The sequence below is a fragment of the Strigops habroptila genome, chromosome 3, assembly GCF_004027225.2.
Source record: "Strigops habroptila isolate Jane chromosome 3, bStrHab1.2.pri, whole genome shotgun sequence".
Taxonomy (NCBI): Eukaryota; Metazoa; Chordata; class Aves; order Psittaciformes; family Psittacidae; genus Strigops; species Strigops habroptila.
In genome coordinates, this window is record NC_044279.2 from 8,911,940 (window position 1) to 8,932,721 (window position 20,782).

A 20,782-nucleotide genomic window follows, 5' to 3' on the forward strand; every position below is an offset into this window, starting at 1 on the left:
ACAGTGTGAAAATTCTGTTCAGGGTTCTGCATCAAGAGAGCTATTGCTTAGTTAACATTGTCTGTAATGAAGGTTTGAGGAGCATCGTGCATAATTGAGCTACTTTAACTATTAATGATTTTTCTGGGTTGTAAAATGCTGGCAGTTTTGATTTTTATCAATAAGTATTTGCAAATAGAGATGTGGTAAATGTTAAGTTTGCTGATTGCTGAGCAGGCAAATATGAAAATGCCCTGAAATGCCTTCAACAGACTGTTCCTGAATTTTGGAGTAATCTTTGGAAAAGTTCTCTTTTCAATGTCATCTTCCTTGACTGTAATACTCTTCTGGAGAACAATTACATCCTAAAAGAGGAACATAAGTGCCAAATCCCAAAATGGTGTATTAAGGCAGTTTTGGGGGACTACTCAGAAAGAGAACCAAGATTTTGACACAATATTGTGAAAACAAGAAATCATATTTACTCTGTTCCCAGTAATGTATTGGCTTTTGGAAATGCCCTGCTGTCCCATGAAGGTGGACTTGGTAATCCTGGGGTAACAGTTGGACTTAATCTTAAAAGTAATTTCCAATCTAGTTGATTCTATGATTCTATGAATATGACAGTTTCCTCCAGGCCAAATAGAATTCCTTCTATAGCAATGAGAGCCAGATGACATGCACAATAAATCACACAAAATCAATCATTGTCCATAGTGAGATGCAGCTAAACAAAATACTGCTTCTTGCAATATGTTATAGAGACTGGTAGTAGAATGGAGCTGTTCTGTTTGCTTTCATACAAATACATCTAGGATCAAGCGCATCTTTTAAACTCAGAATACTTTAGGAATTAAGTAGATTTCTGTATTTATGCTATATAGACATTTCTTTATCTGGGAAGTTTAGGTGAGGATCCACACAATACCAATGTAAATTGTCAAAGGTATTTTACAGCACATGAAAGGACTTGCTCCCATCCAGAGTAAAATGATGTGACATTTGTTTTTGTACTGTATCTGAAAATTACAGAATTATACATATACAGCCTTTAAATTCAGAGTCCTTCAAAGGTGTCGTTAGATGTAGATGTTTCGAAACAGGTTGAGGAGTTCCCTTTCTGCCGCTTTAGGCATGGCCTATCATTATGAAAATATCTGTGACTGGCCACAGAGGCAATTCTGAGTCTCGACCAAGCGGTTCCAGATTGCTGCATGCTTATGGTCTTTGCATATGTGACTTGAGGCTAAGAAGTCTAAATGTGCTCTTTAAATGTAAATACATATTATCAGAACAGAATGACAGTTTTTCATTTGAAGCCTTTTTGCCATGGCTCTGCTGCTGGAAATTAAGTAATGATCATGCTGTTGTGAGCCAAGTCCACTGAGATACTTTTCTAAATGAATAAAAGTCACTATTCCAGCTTCCATCACTTAGGAGTGAAATGTTAACCCAGAAAGGGAGTTTGCTGAATATTCCTTTAGTTGCCAGACTGGAAAAAAAGTATTTATTTTTCAGTAAAACAGCAGATACACACTATAAATTTAGTGCTGAATGGGTATTTGTGAAAGACCATCCCTATAACTAACTTTGTTTCTGTGCATTGTGAGAATGCTATTTCTGTATTAGCCTGGCTACAGAGATGCAATAATTCAAATCAGCAGCTTTCTCTAAGCTTGAAAATCATTGGTCAAATGTGCTTTTCATAGCAATTTTTTCCAGTATTATATCCCTGGTGATATTACATATATATCACTGAAAGGCAATTTCAATCCATAAGATTGGATTGTTTTCCTTTTCTGGAGTGAGAACAATTATTTATTTGGCTGTAATTTAATCAATTCTCTGTTAATGTTTACTTGACAAATTTTATTAGGTCATGTTTCAGTTTTAATCTTACCACTGGCTGTGGTCAGGGTCTTTTTTCCAATCTCTTTTCAATAGTTAGTAAATAACTGACCAAACCTGATTCTTCACCACTTTGCAGTTTGTGTTGACCTTTCCGTCAGTAAGAAATCAGTGTGCAATGCTGTCGTTTCAATCTGGAACATTTAACAAATGTTTTCCTTATGATGCAGTGAAGCAAATGACTGTACAAGGCACCAGGCAGGGCTCGTTCCCACTTGGCCATTTCAGTCATGAGACAGCTTTTTCCCTCCCTGTTGTAGCTGTCCTAGGTGGCTCTTTACTGAGAAATATGAGAAGTGTTAAGTACCATATGACAAATGTCCATTTGGGATGGTCATTACAGAGATCATTCCTTCCGAATAAGAAGGAACTGGGAAGTGGAGAGCAGACTTGGTCATCTCCTTTCAGGTATGTGGAGAATTAGGTCTACATATTTTTGGCGACCAGCATACTTGCAAAGGTCCATGGATTGCACGATTCTAAGCAACGAAAGTGCTTTAGAGCATTTGCACAAACGTATCATTTATCCTTACTTGGATCAAATTCCTGTGGCTGGAGATGAGAAGGAATTTTCCCTCATATTCTGTGTCTTACTCATGTCCCATGGGTGAGCACTGTGATATGACTGGAAGCTTGTCATCAGAAGAGATTTAAAAGTAACAGGGTAATATGAATTGCTGAAATACAGTAGCCTGTGAAATTCATGAATCTCTCCTGTTTATTGATGTTAATGACTGTGAATGACTGATTACTAGAAATTGTGATTCTGTATTCTTCCTCTTCCCTCCATCCTATGTATGGATTGAGACATAGAACTGTTAAATAAAGATTTAATCTAGACTGCAGAATTTATAAGGCATTTGTTATATACAGTATATCAGATAATCTAGTAATGCAGCCAGCTCTTATGTCATGGGTGGAGAAGAGAAATTATTCAGAAATTACGTGCTGCAGCAATGCTCAGCTATATTTTAGAGATCAGCTGAGAAGAATTTGAGTAGCCCAGGGGAGCTAAAACCTGTGATCAACACCAGAGAACTTTTTCCTAGTAAACAGCTCCATCATAACCATTAACAAGGATTTCCAGTCACAAAAAAATCAAGCGAGGAGGTTTCTACAGCGAATGATGTCTAATGAAGACACATCTACATCACACACGAAAAATGAAGAGAGTTTCACTAGAAGTGGCTGTCCTGTAACAGAGAACCCAGTAAAGACAAGGGTCAGGAGAAGTAGATCTTTATTTCTTACTGGGTGAAAGCACACTAGTGGAGTGAGCTAAGCTTCAGATGTTCTGTGTTTCAAGGATATTTCTTTTTCCATTTAAAATTTGTATTTATTTATTACATTGGCTTGGCTGTTCTTCAACCAGGCTATTCATCAGTCAGCTTTAGTGTAAGAAGTAGTTTGGATAGGACTTTGGTTAGCATGATACTATAATAACCCTAAGTTGTTCTGAACTGATCTTGCTGTTAATTAATAAGCAGGTCTTTTAAAGTGTTACTAATTTAGAAAAAAAACCCTGATGTTACCTTCAGAAAAGATATGTGAGAAAGGGCAGTGCTGGTGGAAGGCAGTGTAGCGCTTAATGTTGGATTTGATTTTTTCAACGTGAAGTAAGATTTAATTTCAAAGTACTGCCAAATAAATCTCACCTAGGGGAATAGAAGCTGCAATACAAGACAATTTGTTTTCAGACTGTACCGTAACAACATTCAGCAGTGAGCCAGACAAAACCACATGAGCTTAAGTAGAATTGACTGAGCCAAAAAATAATTGTCATGATTATATGCCAGGTAGTCAGATTAATAATGATAAAATATTTTTTTCTCCCATGGTGCTGTTTATTAGCCAGGAACAGGGCTTAATCTTCGCTTTGCCTGTCACGTGTTTTGGGAGAGACCTTGAATAAAAAAGTTTTGGTTTGGTTTGGGGTTGTTTTGGTTTTGGGTTTTTTTCCTCTTTTAATTTCATTCAGGAGTTTCTCTGCAAAATACTGGCTCTGGTTTTGATCATGATCAGGAAGTGTAAATAACTTGTGCTGTAATTCTGGCTTCTCTAGCAGGAAGGATACATTGTCCATGCAGTGCCAGGAAGGTGGAAATAATTTTATGTTCAGTTAAATAGAGAATGTGCCTTTCTGTCCAAAGATTTCTGAATAGTTTAGCTTGGAGAGTTTGCTTGTGGAAAAGTTGATTCATATGTTTATTTTCATTCTCCCCAAATTAATTACTACCCAACAAGACTAAACTCTCGTTGTGCTTTTTTCTATATGTTTGTGTCTTCATCCGGAATTATGTCCACAGAGTATTCATTACGCAAAAAGTTACGAGCTTTTTATTTTACAGCCTTTTAGCATTTATACAGAAGAAGCATAGATTCTTTCATTAGTTTCATAGAGAAGCATGTTTTTCTCAATTAATTTTGGAAGGGATTGGAAGCCACTATTAAACCATAGGAAAACTTAAGTGTCAAATTTGTGCTTTCAATAGGAAAAACTTCTGCAGAGAGGGCAAGGATGCAGGAACACCATCCATTGTCACCTCTGTAAGGAAAGTAAAGACCTCAAGATCTTAAAGGTTTTGCTACCAGATATTCCCCTCGATCTGCCTCCCTGTTGCCTTCATTTCAGTACTGTGCATTAGGAATATACTGCTCGATGTCTGTTGATTTTATCTCAATTGAAATTTTAGTAATTGAAAAATTAATTGTAGCAAATCTCTATATTGCCACTAGAATTTAATATCAGATAATGGACAAATTGAACTTTTTATCAAACTTCTTTTACACCCTATGGTTGTAACCTTCTTCCAGTTCTTCTCTACTATATATACTTATATGTATGTATATTATTTATATATATACATGAATGTATATGTGCTTATTTATTTATATACTTTATTTATATTAAACATAGTAATTATTTATAGATTATAAATACTTCTATATTTTTTCTAATTTCTGTAGAATTTCTAATTCCTTTATGTCTTAGAGATAATTTATTAAGAAAATTTCATGCAGAAAGTTCTTTTCTGAAATTAAATATTACCCAATTTGGAAACAAAAACCCTGAAGAAACCCAAGGTTAGCAGCAACTTTATTATGACCCTGGAAAGACATACTCTAAGGCTGCAGTTATCTCACCGGCATGCTCCGTGCTGGTTGCATATATTTATAAAAGACACCAATGAGTCATATGTAAACATTTTGATTATAAAGATTTTCTTCTTTTTCCCACAGACTTGCTGCTTTCAAACAGCTGCATCCCATTCCTGGGCTCAGCCGAAGGGCTTGATTTTCGAACCCTGCAGCTAGATGAGGAGAGGGGCCGGCTGCTGATCGGGGCTAAAGACCACATCTTCCTGCTCAACTTGGTTGATTTAAACAAAAATGTAAAGAAGGTCAGTTTATTTTCCACAGAGTTAATCTCATAAGTTCATTTTTGTTCTCTTTTCTCTCTTTTTTTCCCTTCACTGACAGATTCATTGTACAGTGCTGTGTACCAGGATTTGATAATCTCACCTACCATAGTTATACAGATTATCTTTAATCAGTTGAGTTTCTCACGTTATATGATCTCCTGTGAGACTGATGTCCTGCAAGAGGTCACCTACCTGGAGGATCCCTGCAGTGTGTGAAAGTAGCATCAAAATATCAGCAAATAGACAAAAATGCAGCTGAGTGTTCACTTCTTAATTTTGCTGTTTAGGGTCACCCTCCTCAAATAAAAGTGTTTGAAAGAAGATAACTGAAGACAGCTCTTTGCTTGCTTCTTGGCATCACCGGGATTACTTTACTGTGATATTAAACAGAGTAGAGGCAATTTGAATGGTTTAAATTATAATAAAAATGTTAGTGGCAATTTTAATGTTAACATTTTTATTAATATCTAGAATAACTAGTGATAGGAGAAACTTCCACTGGGGTCTGCTCTATTCCCTTGCCCATGCCCTATGACAATGTGTTAACTCCAGATAATAAGCTGGCAATTTAGCCTTCAGTATTTCTAGCAGACATGATGAACTGGAGCTTTTGTAAGCATAATTGACTGCTCTATGTAAAAACCAGATGCTGGTACAGGAACACACATGAAAACTGCTTTCCTGTTTGTTCCAAATAGGCTACTTACTGAAGAAAATTTAAATTCTCAGCTGTGTTTGATATTTTCTTTAAGTAGAAGAAGGAGGTTTTAAATTACTGTGTTCTGCTGTCTGCTCTGAAGAGGTAACTGACCCTGGATTAATACAACTGCAGCACAGGGTCTTAGCAGGTGTGACAGGAGAATATTTTGCCCCACGTGTTTGAGCCAAACATTTGCTGTTGTTGTAAAGAAGGGATAAAGTACCAGGCTGAATATCTTGTTTCTTATTTTGACTTCTGGAATGTTCCATATGCCACTTTTGGGAAATTTCTTCCCTGGGATGCTTTATCAAACTCTTACCTTGCATCTGCCACCTCAGTAGTTTGCTCAAAAGTCAGCACCTCCTCAGGATGTTGCATGAATAACAGCATTATTCATACTGCAGATTTTCAGGCTACAGGTTGATTTCTGGCATAGGCTTTCTGTAGAAAACAAATTTTGTGTGTGTGTGTGAAAAGCAGATTTCTGTTTCTGTGGGATGATGGTTACCTCCTGAGAGATGCTGAGTGCTGTCACCTCAGCAGGGCTTGATAGGTTTAGAGATTCCTGGAGGTGGTAGTACCCTGTGTGATACACCCCTCTGTCCAAGATGGTAACATTTTCCCTGTAGCCAAACCACCACTGATCATTATGGACGTTGCGCTTTCCAAGAAGAGCAGAACGCAGACTGAGCTAGGAGAATTAGATAGTGGCAATCAGACAGTGCCATTTAATATAGATATTGTAGAGCAAAAGCTCACTTTACGTTGAAATGAAAGCTTGCATTTGGTAAGCTGAGTGGAGAATGTATGCCTACATATTTGTGGTAACCTGAAAGAAGGGAATAAAATCCATAACCAGTAGTAGCATAGCTGGACTGAAGAAATGATTGCAGGTCAAAATAATACTACTTCTTAGTTTAACCATTCAGGTCATCTTTAACTTTTCAGATAAAACACTAAGGAAAAAGTGTATTTAAATAGCTAAAACTGATTGAAAAGCTCTGCAAAGCATCCTGGTATGCTGATTCCCAAGATCTCCATGAACATTCAGCAACTTTATAAACTTATCCTCTTAGGTAAATGCCAGAGAGCATGAGATAATATCACACAAACATTTCTCTTTGTTTCCTCTGTGCTGTGCTGTTAGAAACTTGTCTGAGGAGGGAAGAGATGAGATGAAGGAGGTTGTGTATAAATCTCAGTCACTGACAAGGTTTCAATGCTAAAGGATACTCTCCAGTAGCAGGGAAGTGTCAGAAAGTAGTGTTTGCCGGCACTGTGTTTAGACTGACCATGGTTTGGATTGGCGCCGGGCCAGGCGGCTCGCTTCCAGGCTTTCCCGGTGCGAGGAAACCACACATGTTGGGACTACAAGGATCTGAAGTGTGTCCTTTGTACTCCTCTGGAGTAAGAGTCGTCTGGAAAAGAAATCTGCTCATGCACAGCCACTAAAATGAGAAGTAATTGATTAGAATGTTAAATTTCTACCTATAGCTAATATGTTTAATGTCTTTGGCGAAGGAGGGTTAAAAGAAAGCAAGTTGAGGGTGTGAAAGAGGGGTTAAGAGCTTTGAGATTAGAATACAGGATTGTGCTTAGTTTGGGTTTTTTCTTCTTTAAAAGAAAACTGAACATGAACTGTAGAATGCTCTATGCTGGCTAGGTTCAGATTACTTTATAAAAGGTCTCACTTCCAGATATTTGTTATATTAGGAAGTACAATACCTCAAAAGGCCAAATCGGGATCCCCAAACAGTTACTGTCAGAAAATCCTCATCTGTGGATATAATTATTTGGCAAGATTATACTGGAGAGTCTGATGCTTTAAAACATTTCTGGAATAGTATTCAAAGAAACACCCAAAGCATTGTCTCTTGCTCCCTTCTCTAATGTATACATATATATAATTTAATAACTTCCTTTTTACAACCTAATTATTTACCTAAATCAGTTAATTTAACTTACATATATTAAGTTAGGGCTTTATTTTCTGGTATACTTTTCCTGATGAAATAAATCAATAGTTCTCCTAGAGTTCCAATTTCTTAAATCATTGTATTTTTTATTCAATTTATTTTGTAATTGGTTGAAACTTTCGTTAGCTGGCAGCTTGAAAAAATCCATCTAATTTCCAGTGCTTGCAAACCTTGTTATAAAAGAACAGTAAGTAGCATTGTATAATAGGAAAAATCTCCAGAACGAAAGACAGATGCAGAAAGCTGAAATGGTTGCACCCTACAAATATCTAAAGCTTAGTAAAGGATAATCATCCCTCTGTAGCAGGCATATAATTTCTATGAAGCTGTCCTGAACAGAAGCCTTTAGCTCCTATTGCAGAAATAGAACTATCAAATGCCATAGTCTTTTCTTGAACGATCCTTAGATGCCTGACAAGTGTTGCAAGCTGTTTGTCAACCGAAAGATTTATGGTTCCTTCATATGAGCAAAATAAAGATGTTGAGCAAAAGAAAGCAGAAAAGAGCGGCAACCGACATTTATCAGGGCATTGCAAATGTGGAAAATAAATCTGAAGACAGCTATGCCATAACCAGTAGAAGTGCAGCGTAAACCAAACATCTTTAATAGCATGAGGGGCTGAAAAGCTGGAGAAGAAATTCTATAGGAATCCTAAGTGCTGAGATCCTGCTGGAAAGATTACTTTGGTACATAGAATTTTCTTATGAGTTTGCATAAAGCCTTTGTTATTTTACTCCTTTTAAACTAAATACAGAATGTTGTCAGCTGGGTAAACACTTGAGAAATAGCTGCAATGAAATGGTGCACCTTTCTGTAGGTCCTGTGCTCGCTAACAGTGCACATGGGGTTATATGTCAGCACTATTATCGCTGTGTAATCCGCAGTGTGACCCACCCATCTCTGCAGGAATAAGAATGCTATCAAGGGCTGACAAGCTTTTGAAAAGCTGCCAACCTGCAGGAGCTGTCAGTGCTAGAAGACACAGCTACATGTGGGCCAAATAGATAAACATGTCAGAGCCGCAGTAGCAGCTTTGAGACAAGTTGTTTTCATCTGCCCCTCTGTCTATTGGATCAGGGTCACAATATCGTTGCTTGGAGCATCCTTAGTTTGTAGTTCCTGCTGTTTTTTGGCATTACCAGGTGCAGCTGCCTTGCGACATCCTTGAATGCCCTCTTGTATTGATTTTTACCTGTATTTCACAGCAAAAAACACATATACATATATATATCAGCTGGGTAAATGCTTTTGAAATAGCTACAAAGAAATTTTGCACCTTTTTAACAGTACTTACTAACAGTCCAAGTGGGGTTATATGTCAGCATTATTATCTCTGCAGGAAGGGGAATATATATACAAATATATATGCATATTTATGTAAAACAGCATCCTTGAGATAAAGGAGTTGAATTTTACCTTCATTGCTCTGGGAAACCTCCTGTCAGTCGATGTAAGCATGGTCTCAATTAGGAATGAACCCAGTGGGAATTTAGCTCTGTACTGAAGGAAGCCTTTGGTTCTTGCCATCAAGGAATACATACAGAATCTGAGATACTTACTGAAGCCCTGAAACACAATAATAGCAAGATTGGTACTCCCTAAACAAATATGTGCTGCTTATTCTGTAATTCAAAGGACTTAGCTTTCTGCCTGGCAGCAAAGCTGTAGGCTGAGGGTGAAACTTTCCTGACCTGTCAGAAGAAAAAGGCTTACCAGGAAATGTCATTGAAGGCCAAGGAGTCACATGGAAACCACTGGAGATTCTGAAAGTGGGAGCATGAGAACTGGGAAAGTCTCAAATAAACCCAGTAGAACTGGAGGAGGCTGGTGATGAGTCCAGTCGGAATCACGACAGTTTATTCTCTGTGAGTAGAAAAAGTTCTAAGAAACTAAATGAAGTGAGGCTGAGATATGTCAGGGGGGCATGGTTTGACCCTCTGTACATGGGGAATTATTTCCCAGGAGTAAATGAATACGGATGGCCCTAGTTTTGAAGCAAAGGGAACTTTTCTGGGTGTTGCAGTTGTTAGGATACTCATTTCCACCTATTTTACAACATTTGCTCACCAGAATTAATAGAAATAGATACCATCTTGTCCATCATTTACAATAAAACTACTGGTTTTACTGGATATCCATATAGTTTAGTGTCCTGTCCCCAAATTGTTTAGCAGTGGGCACCGAAAGAAGAGTGTGAAAGCAGCTGTAATGGTGCCTCAGGTTAAGGACTTCCAGAGACAGAGGTAATAACTTGTGCTTTGCTAGCCCTTGGAGGGCTCCTACTATTGAGCTATTTAACTTTTAATTTGAACCTCTGAAAACCTTTTGAAATCCATAAAATTGTTTGACAGACTTAAATTTAGGCACCTGTGTAGACAAGGCGGAAGTTTTTCAACAGTGTTTACAGACTCAAAAAAACAAACAGAGGCAAGACGTGAAGAAAGCAGAATGACAATGATCCTAGGTGGAAGAGCATGTCTCTGTTATTTCCTATTGCATTGTTGCCATAAATTATGTTTCCATAAACATCCGCTGACATTTTTGTATTTTACCCATATGTTTAGCTATAAAGAATTGCTAGTATCCTGCTCTCTGAAAATATTTGCTCATATTTGGCTTTGAGTTTTTCAAAGGTAGTATTTGTCTTCAGTCTGACGTGATAAACATGTCAGAAGCAATGCCATTTACCCTAAAAATGCTGGTGCACAGTTTCCTTTCAGGAGAAACAGACAGCAGTCAGAAGTCCACTGTGGTTTCATTGTGGAAAATAAAGTGTAAAAGCACTGAAGCCTTACAAGATTTAATCCAGTGTCAATGAAATCAGCGTCTGGTCCCTTTTGTTTAAGCTTTCACACATGTTCATAATGTACACATGAAAATGCACTTTTCAGAGAACCCATAAGTACTGGAAGCATTGGCTACTTTTTGTTTTGTGTTGGGGAGTGGATCACAATTGAAGAGAACAGTGGCATGTGGAGGTCTTGCTTTGTCTCATGCAATATAAAAAACCCATTTGGTTCTAATAAATTTCATTCCAACAGCCACCTACAAAATTTAAGCTACTAAAATCTGTGAATCTGTCATCCAAATACACAACTGTTAATTCCCTCTGACTTCCAGTGCATTTTACTCAGTTTGACAGCACCATGAAAATAAAGAATGCCATACACTGGCACTTCCTGCAGTGTTGTAAATCACTCTGAAACGATCCTCCTATCCTCTCTTCTCCCTGCTCCCTGTGTGATATCAAATTATATCTTTCAGAGATCCAATTTATTGCTACTGTGAAATAATTTGAGTTGGAAATTCTAGTCAACTCTTTCTCTGGATGTAAATTTCAGGTATGGAAATCAGTACATCAGGTTTAGGAATACCTGTCGAAAAAAGGAAGTTCTGTGGCAGATATAAAAGAGATTTAAGAATACATTCCTGGCTTTTAGGGATCTCTAAATATTTCTGAGAATTAGCTAAAATATGATAAAAGTGTTAAGAAAGCTAGGTGATAAAATCTAGTTCTAGTGACAGCCTGGTTGGATTGCAAATACAGGGAGAAATTCAGATAAGGAACTTGGATGTATTCACTTCCTTTGCTAGTGACTCTAAAATATCGAATTCCAGAGTACAGTAAGTACAGTGAGAGCCAGTTACAAGAACTGCTCTGGGTAACCTTCCTCTTAGGATTTGTATATGAGAACAATCTGTCCAGTTCCCCAAGTTGTGGACTTCCCAATACCACACACATGAATGCAGCAGATGTGAGGTATTTAGAGAGCAGCTGGTATGCATGCATGGTATGCTAAAATCTGCTCATTTTCATAATTAAAATACTCTTTGTTTTCAGGAAAATAATACTGAAAAAGCATTAAATTCCTTCCAGTGTTTGTTGGGAAATTCAATAAATTTCTAGTGCTTGCAGTAATTTTCAGTGAAGTGACCTGGGGTCAGTATAGAGAGGTAACAAATGCCCTAGTTCTCAGGCAGAAATCCATGAACATCCACTCTTGTGGTATTGGTGTGTGACATTTATGATACTGTCTTATGCAGCAGTGTAACAGTCTTATTGGATCACTGTTGTACCTTTTCTCAGTGCTCCTTGATCTTACTGTTTTTCTTCGCTCTTCATTTTTCACCTATGAATTACTAAGCTCTTCAGTTAAAAAAAAAGTTACATTATTGTCATTTTACTGGTAGGAAAACTGAGACCTGACTGTCACATATAGTAGGGCAATAGCAAAACTGGGATTAGACTGTCTCCTGGTTTACTTTAGTGTTTTTGGATCATGTTGCCCTCTTTCTGTACCCACTTTATGGTCACAATTGGGCTATGTCATGAATCCTTTCTTATTTTTCCACACAGGGGAGTAGTTTCTTATGGAGGAGAGATTCCCAGGGGGAGTATATTGCATATGCCAATGTGACAATGGGTTTACAGCTCTGTCTGGCTTTGTTCTTTGGAAGCTGCAGTTGGGGCTGTCATATGGGGAATTCACTCGTACCAATGAGCTTAAGCTTCTGAATTACAAAGCCTTAACAAGACATTTTGATGCCCAGGAAGCCATAATTTTATTGCATGCCTTCCGTCAAGCATCAACATAACAAATAGCTGGTACGTAGAATAAAACAAGGGAAGAAAGCAGGCTTTCTCTTGCTGCATCAAACAGCTGGTTTAGGTCATTGTATTTTCCCTAAGTGGCTCTAGCACCTCTTATTCCTTCAAAATAAGCAGCAAGCAATTCCTTTATTCACAGGACTCAAATTCAGGGAGTAAGTGTTATGAGGCATGTTGATCAGCTGATGTCCTTCACTCTAGATACGGACACATCCTGCTGGTGCTACATGTACCACTAAAGAAGTACTCTGGATTTTCTCGTACCAGAAACTGTACTGATAGAGAAGTGCTGGAGCACGTGTGCAGCATCAAGCACGTGAGAGGCTCCAGTAAAGCCCACAGGGCTGCTGAAAGCTGTTGGCCTCAATGGGACACTCAAGTGCTTGCTGCTGGCATGAGTGTGACTATCCTGGGGACATGAAACTGGAAGGTGTCACATTGGTCAATTGGTCTCACTCCCTGCTATCACCAGCAACTACCTCATATAGCAGTTATTCCTTTCATAACCTGATCCAAATCTGTTGCAAGGGGCCTTGTGGGAGACTTCGCAGAACTCCTTTAGCTATGCTGTTGCTATAGACCAGAACTTCGTTACTCTGATGTTTCATATTTATTGTTAAAAACTACAATCTATATTTATTTATGACCAGTTTATACCCATTTTCTCCGACTGTTTATAATTCTGATCTTCAGAGCCCTTTGATTCTTCCTACATAATATTACCAATCTTCATTTGTATTACTGATGCTTCCCACCTTTGTGTCACCTGCATCTGTTGTTGCAGAGTGCTGGGTTTTTGCCAAGGCTCCTGAAGGTTGTACAAAATAGGATGAGCTCTGACAGTATTTCTTACCTTCATGAGTAACTTTCTGTTGCAAGTTCTTATCAAACCATTTTTTCTTGTAATAATCCTTGGTTTTGCCAGCTAAGAAAATCAGTTTCCATAAGGCAACTTAATAAATACGTAACAGGAGCCCTGATGAAGAGAAGCTCTACCACATTAATGTAGTGTGCAATTCAGCTATGTTACTAAAGAAAAGTATAATACTGGAGCGGAATAACAGCTCTTTAACAAGTTATATTGTCTTTTGTATAATATGGCATTTTCATTGGAAACTTGTTATTCATTCCCTAAATAAAATTTATTTTGAAGCTTTGCAAACAGATGAAATAGGACCAATAGGCCTGAAATTAGCTTAGATATACAGTGTTCCTCCTCTTTTGTACTTTTCACTCCTTTGATGAAGTCCTGCATTATCCCAGATTTAGTAACTTCATTAGTAATGATTTTTGGGAAAGCTGTACTTCCATTAAACAGTTTCTTTGGAATTAGAGTTCACTGTTTTATTCTTGAGGCATCACTTCTCCTAAGGATTTATGGTTTTAAGTGTTTGTTAGCCTAGAAACAAAGTTGGATAGAGAAGGATAGACACAGAAAGATGAGGAAAATATTCGCTTGTAACCGGTAATGTTAATGCATGAAAGATGGCAGCTGAAATGGAACTCTTACAAGTGAGTCCAGCTATTATTTATATATACATATAATGATATATATAATATCTATCAATTTATGTATGTAAATAATGTTATTTTAAAAAATATTTCATTTTCCTTTTCCTTTCATATTTGGAGAAAGAGAAAATGTTACTTTTAGAAATTACTCCTGATCTGAAAAGGACCTCTGTGGTTTTTAATGTTTTGTTTTAATCAGAAAACAATTTCCAGCTACCCTTTAAAGTGATACCTTATCTGTTCTACCCTTATGTACTACTTAATTTTGTACTCCTGGGAGGTTTTCTTTCACTCTGCTAGCAGAGAACTTATTAACTTGCATTTATTAGGAGATTTTAATTTCTTTCCTGTTGCTAAATTTAAGAAAATATTTGTAGACTGATTTAAAAGTAATGGTAAGGTTGTTTTGGTTTTTTTTAATTGGGCTATGAAGGTAAAATTATGGCAGTTGCCGACCTTTGGAATTTTGATACGGATATTTTGCAAGGAAAATAAACTGAAGATTAAAAGAAGAAAATAATCCTATTTAAGTATAGGGGTCATGTATTTCAACTAGTTGCATTTTTGCCTTAAATTCAGTGACCTCACCTACCTGTACAAAGGTTTCTCCGGACATTTCAGATACAGATGCAACCATAAAATATATATATAATTTGAGCTGTTTGTGGCATGAAATGATTGTAATTTTACATGCCACTGGTCTTGTGATTATGTATTGGGTTTTGGTTTTGTTTGTTTGTTTGTTTTTTCCTTTATTTGAGGTTTTACAATTCGGGAAAAAGACTGTTCCATTAAGATGGTACCATTGTGAATTCAGCATGTAAACTGAAAAAAACTCCAAACAACAAAAACCCTGACCAATTTTAAAGCATCAAACCATTTACCATCTCAAAGATTTTGGTTATACAGGAAACTATGGGAGCATCTAGTCTTGCTTTTTGCATGTTGTGAAACTAAATAACTCATCTGAATACAATATAACACTAAGATTTCATTTCACCCCCTCAGAAAGGTCAATACAGATGTATGTAAGCTTATGCGTGTGAAAGTTCAGTGAGACTATTTTAAATGTGTAAAGTTACTTGTGTGGCAGTGTTTGAGGGAAGGAGACCTGTGACACTGTCACACTGCAGGTGATGTAATAAAAAATTGAATTTATACTTCCTTGCTCAGCATATTGGTTCATGATTTATTATGCAATTTTCTTGACCTATTACAGTTTGGAACTGACAGTTTCTTGGAACCTCTTATTTCTTACATGGAAAGCAAATAAATATCTCTTTAACTCCCCCACATATATTTGCAAATCAATTTTAAAGTTGGATCACTTAGCTTCACTTTTCATTGTCTAATGTGGCCTTGTATAATGCTAAACACTGAGGCTGTTGAGTAGCCAGAAAGTAAAACTGATATTTTTCTATATAATTGACTGTGATCAATTATCATAGAAAAAGGAGTGTGTATAACTCAGCCTTGTTTGACAAACTCTGTTTCCCATGAAGGAATCTGTAGAATAGTTAAGGGTAAAGTTGAGTGCATCAATGTGGTATGCCTTCAGGCACATCTCTTCAAATGTAGCTGGGCCTCCCAAAGCAAGGGTCCTATTCTTCTGTGTAGCTGGCAAGGAGAGCTGGGCATTTTCAAAAGCCTGCAGAGGTATATCTTGCTTACCTAATTGCATACCTAAACTTTGGCCAGAAATCTCCAAAACCCCTCAAAGACCTCTAGCCTTCTCTGTTACTGATAGAGGAATCTTGGGCAGAATTGGACATAAAGTTTATATACAAAAGAACTGAAGATCAGATTTCTTGGCCAAATGTACTTGGAGATCCATGATCCATGATCTTATATTTCTCCAGCTGTTCCTCTTCATTATCTTTTTTTCACCAGCCTCAGCTCTCTTCCTTAACCCAGTGGTACATGCATCAGACTACCAAGTGTCAGTGCTACAGGTGAGACTTATAACACTTTGCCCAGATAGAAACCAGATGAGTTCCCTTCAGCTCTTCTTGATGCAATGTTCCCAATGCTTTCCTCTGTACTTTCTGTCATTGTGCACTGTGTAATCCAGACACACTGCCACAGCTGATTTCAAATTGTGGTTTTGTACCTGGATGCTATCATGACATCATTCTGAGAAAATGCTCTGGGAAAGTAATTTATGCTCTGGTGCTGAGATGTTGTTCTATTGCCTTATCTCTGACTTTAAGTAAATATTTCTATAAAGGGTTAAGCTTTAAGTAACTTAAAATACATTATCTGTAATAAGAGCTTCTAATCAGAAAGGTAACTGTAAATTCACTTGAGAGGAAATTAATTTCCTTGTAGAAAGCAAATACGTCCATTTTCACTTGGAAGAGAGGTGGAAGAATTCATGAAATAAAAAGACAGTTTCCAGATTGAGAGGAATGATGACTGTAGATCTGGGACAGTGATAAAGCTATTTGACACAGGGCAGTCTTTTGCTTTCCTTACCAGTATGGGACTGAGCCTGCAAATGTGGCAAGCCACATCCTACAAAATGCCAATAGCTGAGGGAGTGAAAGAATATTGCAGCAGTTAGCTCCTCCTGCATGTGGTTGAGCTGTGCATTCTTCCCTGATCATGATTTTTTCTAGTATGTATTATATTAATAATTCTTTATTCCCATATATTTCACTATTTAAGATTTTCTGTGATTCTGTGAAGTGTGATTTGAGACTCAACTACTCTTAATCATCTGTGACTACTAGTTATCTGCATTTTGAATCCTGGGAGTTGAGGCAGTAACCAATATTTGCTCTAAAATTTGTGTAATTTGTTGTTGTTGTTAGTCATGAGAAATGGCTATAGCTTTGCGTTGTCAAAATAAGAAAGAAAAAAGATCTGTTTTTAGCATGGTGATTCTAGAAGACACTAGCTTCTATATTGAATTTAATAGAATAGACATATACTCAATAATATCCAATTTTGACTGTTTAATTGAAATCAATGAGCCAGAACCGGAGCTGTTTTTCATTGATATTTCTTCACTAACATCATTGGGGTTCCAGTAACTGATAATAATTTGTCATCTGGCTCTACAACAAAACCTAGTTTATAGAATGTTGCAGTAGAGATGAAAGAAGAAAGAGAAGTAGTAATAATATATGCTACCAATTATCTAAGGTACATGATCCTCTTCTAAACTTCTGTCATTTTCCCAGTAAACTCAATTATGTTGATGGGTGACCTTTTTAAATCATGCGTTATTGATTTCAGTCAAATGTACTTTTTGTTCTACAGATTTCCTGTAAGCTATCTTCAGTTTTCTGAACAAAACTTTTCATTTGAAAATTGGCAGTAACAGCTAAGTATTTTTTCGTAACAGCTTTGCCAAGTTTACTGGACCAGATTAATCTCAAATGTAATTTGCCTTGTTTTGCCATCAGTTTAATTTCGAGATTATTTGGCTCATGATATCTTTGAGAAAAACACACAGTTCATAATGATGAAAAGGTGTGCTAGCTGTATCAACTAAATTCTTGTAAAAAGTACATATAGCTAGTGAGGAAATGAATGAAGAATGGAGCTTTTCATTTAAAGCCTCTTCACTTTTTGTAATGGAACCCTGTATTTGAAGTCATATTAATTTTGAAACATGAAAATTCCTTCAATATGCATAAATCTGTTTTTTCTGTTCATTCAAGGAAATACTTAAACTACATTCACAGGACAATTTGTAATATTCATAATCTTTGTCTTATTTTAACTATCTTACAGGTTTACTGGCCTGCAGCAAAAGAAAAAGTAGAATTATGCAAATTAGCTGGGAAAGATGCCTATGTAAGTATTACTGCTGAGAGTATTGTGTATCTGTGTATTTGTGTCTAAATGCACAAAATGGGTCAGTAAGCTGTGTATACACTTTTTTTCCTGAACTAACAAACTAGGTGTTTTAATTAATTTAAAAAAAAAAGTTACACTTCTGTTTTTTTCTATAAATATTAATGCTTCAAGAAAAAATATTCAATATTGCAAGCAACTGTCGTGCTAAGCCATCCTTGTATGTAATAAATGCAGTTGAGAGATCATGGACTTTCTTCTGAAATAAATCCCAGGCGATGCTCCCCTGAAATCCTTCCTTTCCCATCAAACTGCTTTTTTCTTGTGAATATCCTGAATGTAACTTCATTATAATTCATTAATGAAACAGGGTAGCAGAGCAGAGTACAAATTAACTTAATTTGCACACAGCTGCGGTTAAGGTTAAACCAAAATCTCAGGCTCATTAGCTTTTCTCTGGAACCACAAACCATTAGTAAGTCTCTTTAGGAAGTGTATTTAAGGTGTATTCATATATAGAATAAAACTTTCGTATCTCTTTTACATACCACAGATCACATCATGTGTCTAGAGCCCACTATAAATGTAAACATTTCCTGGCTGCATAATAAAATTTCATTCTTTTCTCTCCACAAATCTTGTTGGATCTATCCAGCTTGTCTGTTACCAAGGTGGACCCCAGCTCAAAACACTCTCTCAGCTTGCTGCCTGAGGAATTTCAGCTCTTTATCCTAACTTATTGCTACCCTTATCTTTACAGCAGACAAAACCTAAACAACACCTCTGCTGAGCACTGGGAAAATTCTGGTACTGGTCTGTATGGGGGATTTGTGCTGATCTATTTTTATACTAAGACAAAAGGAGAGGGACTAGAGAGAGAAATGTTTGTTTTGGACATAGATAATAAATATATAGTTTTTGCTTCCCACACTGTCTCTGCAGCTTCCCTCTCACTTGGGTGTAGGGTGGTAGCTTCCACACATGAATGGCTCTCATGTATTCCCTCCAAAGTAGCTTGTTTATAGGTATATGCTTTTGTTTAATTTTGGGGAAGGCTGTAGCAAGCCAGCCCATGTAGCACACTTGCAGCATGCAGCAGACCACTGTGCTACTTGCCAAAAAGGACCAAGCCCAGCTAGAGCCAGGATTGACCCAAGCATCCTGTAGGACTCAGAAATGCCTAAATAAAAGTGACCAGAAGGATGTGGTTGGTGCAAAGAAAGTTCATTTAAACACAAAACACACCCTTGGAAGTATTCTGAAGCCCTTCAGCTCACCACAATTATTTCTATCGTGTAATCTTTGGTGTTAAAGCTTGTGCAGAACTCTGAATTGAGAGCAAAGACAGGAGGATTGGTAGCCAGACTAATGCAGTGGCTCTCCGACCTCTGCTTAGTTGCTGACAGGGGTTGTTTGTTACAACACAGGCTGAGTAGATATCATCCACACAGTGCTGTAACCACATAGCTTCACATTACATATAATGTAAGCGTTATTGCAGAATTCGGCTTGCAAGTCTGATTGATGAACTGCTTAGTAGATAGCCACTGCAAAATTGTACATCACAGCTTTGAACTATTTAGTAAACAGTCTCTGCTACAGTAGTTTGGAGTTGAAATACAGTGATACTATGGCTATAACCTAGTACAGTGTATAATGTGAAAGAGAAGAAGCAACATGAAAATTAACCTTTCTCTTTCTTTTCCCAATAGACAGAATGTGCCAATTTTATCAGGGTTCTTCAGCCCTACAACCGGACCCATGTTTATGTCTGTGGCACAGGAGCTTTTCACCCTCTCTGTGGATACATTGAACTTGGAACTCACAAAGAGGTAATTTAATTTCCTCACTGCTCTTGACATGTCAAGGAATAACCCTTGTCTTGTTTAGCATTCATCATAGATTGGAAAATACTATGCGAGTGTCTCAAAAATGAACTGACAGCAGCTTGCATAAATAACAGGATAAATGGTCGATTTTTCAGGTCAGATGGGAACTCTTGTTCTCACATTTGATATGCGCATATCTCTTGAACAAAGCACTTTCCTCAGTAAGGCTTAATACACAAAGTTCTTCTGAATGACACTTTCCTGTATTAAGTAAGTGAAAAGAACATTTAACCCAGATGTCTTTCTTCCTAGTAAGTCATTTCCACACATACTTTCCGCTTATGTACATACACACGTATTCAGAGTTCAAGATGACGCTTATAGTTCTATCTTTAAATGTCCATATACCCTTGGTCCACCGAGATGGTTTCCTATTCCTTGTGCATGAGAGTAATATGCAGTTTGTAAACAGCCTCTGAGCCTGAGCCCGGGAACGACATCTCAGAACTTTGCAGATGGTTTGCAGCCCTGTTGCTAAGTAGATGTTGGGTATCCTCCATCACTAGTAGCATATTCCTGAACTGACGTTAGCAGCTGATTGGTCTTCATTTGCTGGTGACAAAGAAATCTCTGTCCTAAGTGGCAAATGTTTGAGACCTAACCCCCGCAACAGAAGAATTTTGGTGTTGTGTCAAGCAGCCACTTAATACACAAGTCTCTTTTTAACTCCTGTATATGTAACACCTTGGCTATATTTATAACACTGGCTCTGTTCTCAGACAGCGTTGAGACGTGACCTGTCTGGCTGCTTGCCTGCATTGCAGGCTTCCTATGCTGATGTAGAAAGAGCTTCCTCTCTTCTTTGGGATTTGGTGAAATTTTAGTATATAAGAAATGAGGTCTAATGTTATGTTATTAAATGCAATAACCTGAAATATGTACATATTTGAGTTTTTTTGACATACAGAATCAAGGGTTCACGGAAAAAAATAGATGGGGGAGGGGAAGTTATTAATGCTTGCCCAGGCTGAGACCCATCACT

General features: G+C 37.3%; 1 protein-coding gene across 5 annotated transcripts in view; it reads left to right on the forward strand.

Annotated features, from left to right (window-relative positions):
* Nucleotides 1-20,782, forward strand: part of SEMA3D (semaphorin 3D) — a 137,907-nt gene that overhangs the window by 55,108 nt on the left and 62,017 nt on the right. For all 5 annotated transcript variants that reach the window (XM_030481161.1, XM_030481163.1, XM_030481160.1 and 2 more), the window contains 3 exons: nucleotides 5,128-5,288; nucleotides 17,849-17,911; nucleotides 19,624-19,743. In XM_030481161.1, the coding sequence (XP_030337021.1) occupies nucleotides 5,128-5,288; nucleotides 17,849-17,911; nucleotides 19,624-19,743 (344 nt within the window). The remainder of the gene's footprint in view (nucleotides 1-5,127; nucleotides 5,289-17,848; nucleotides 17,912-19,623; nucleotides 19,744-20,782) is intronic.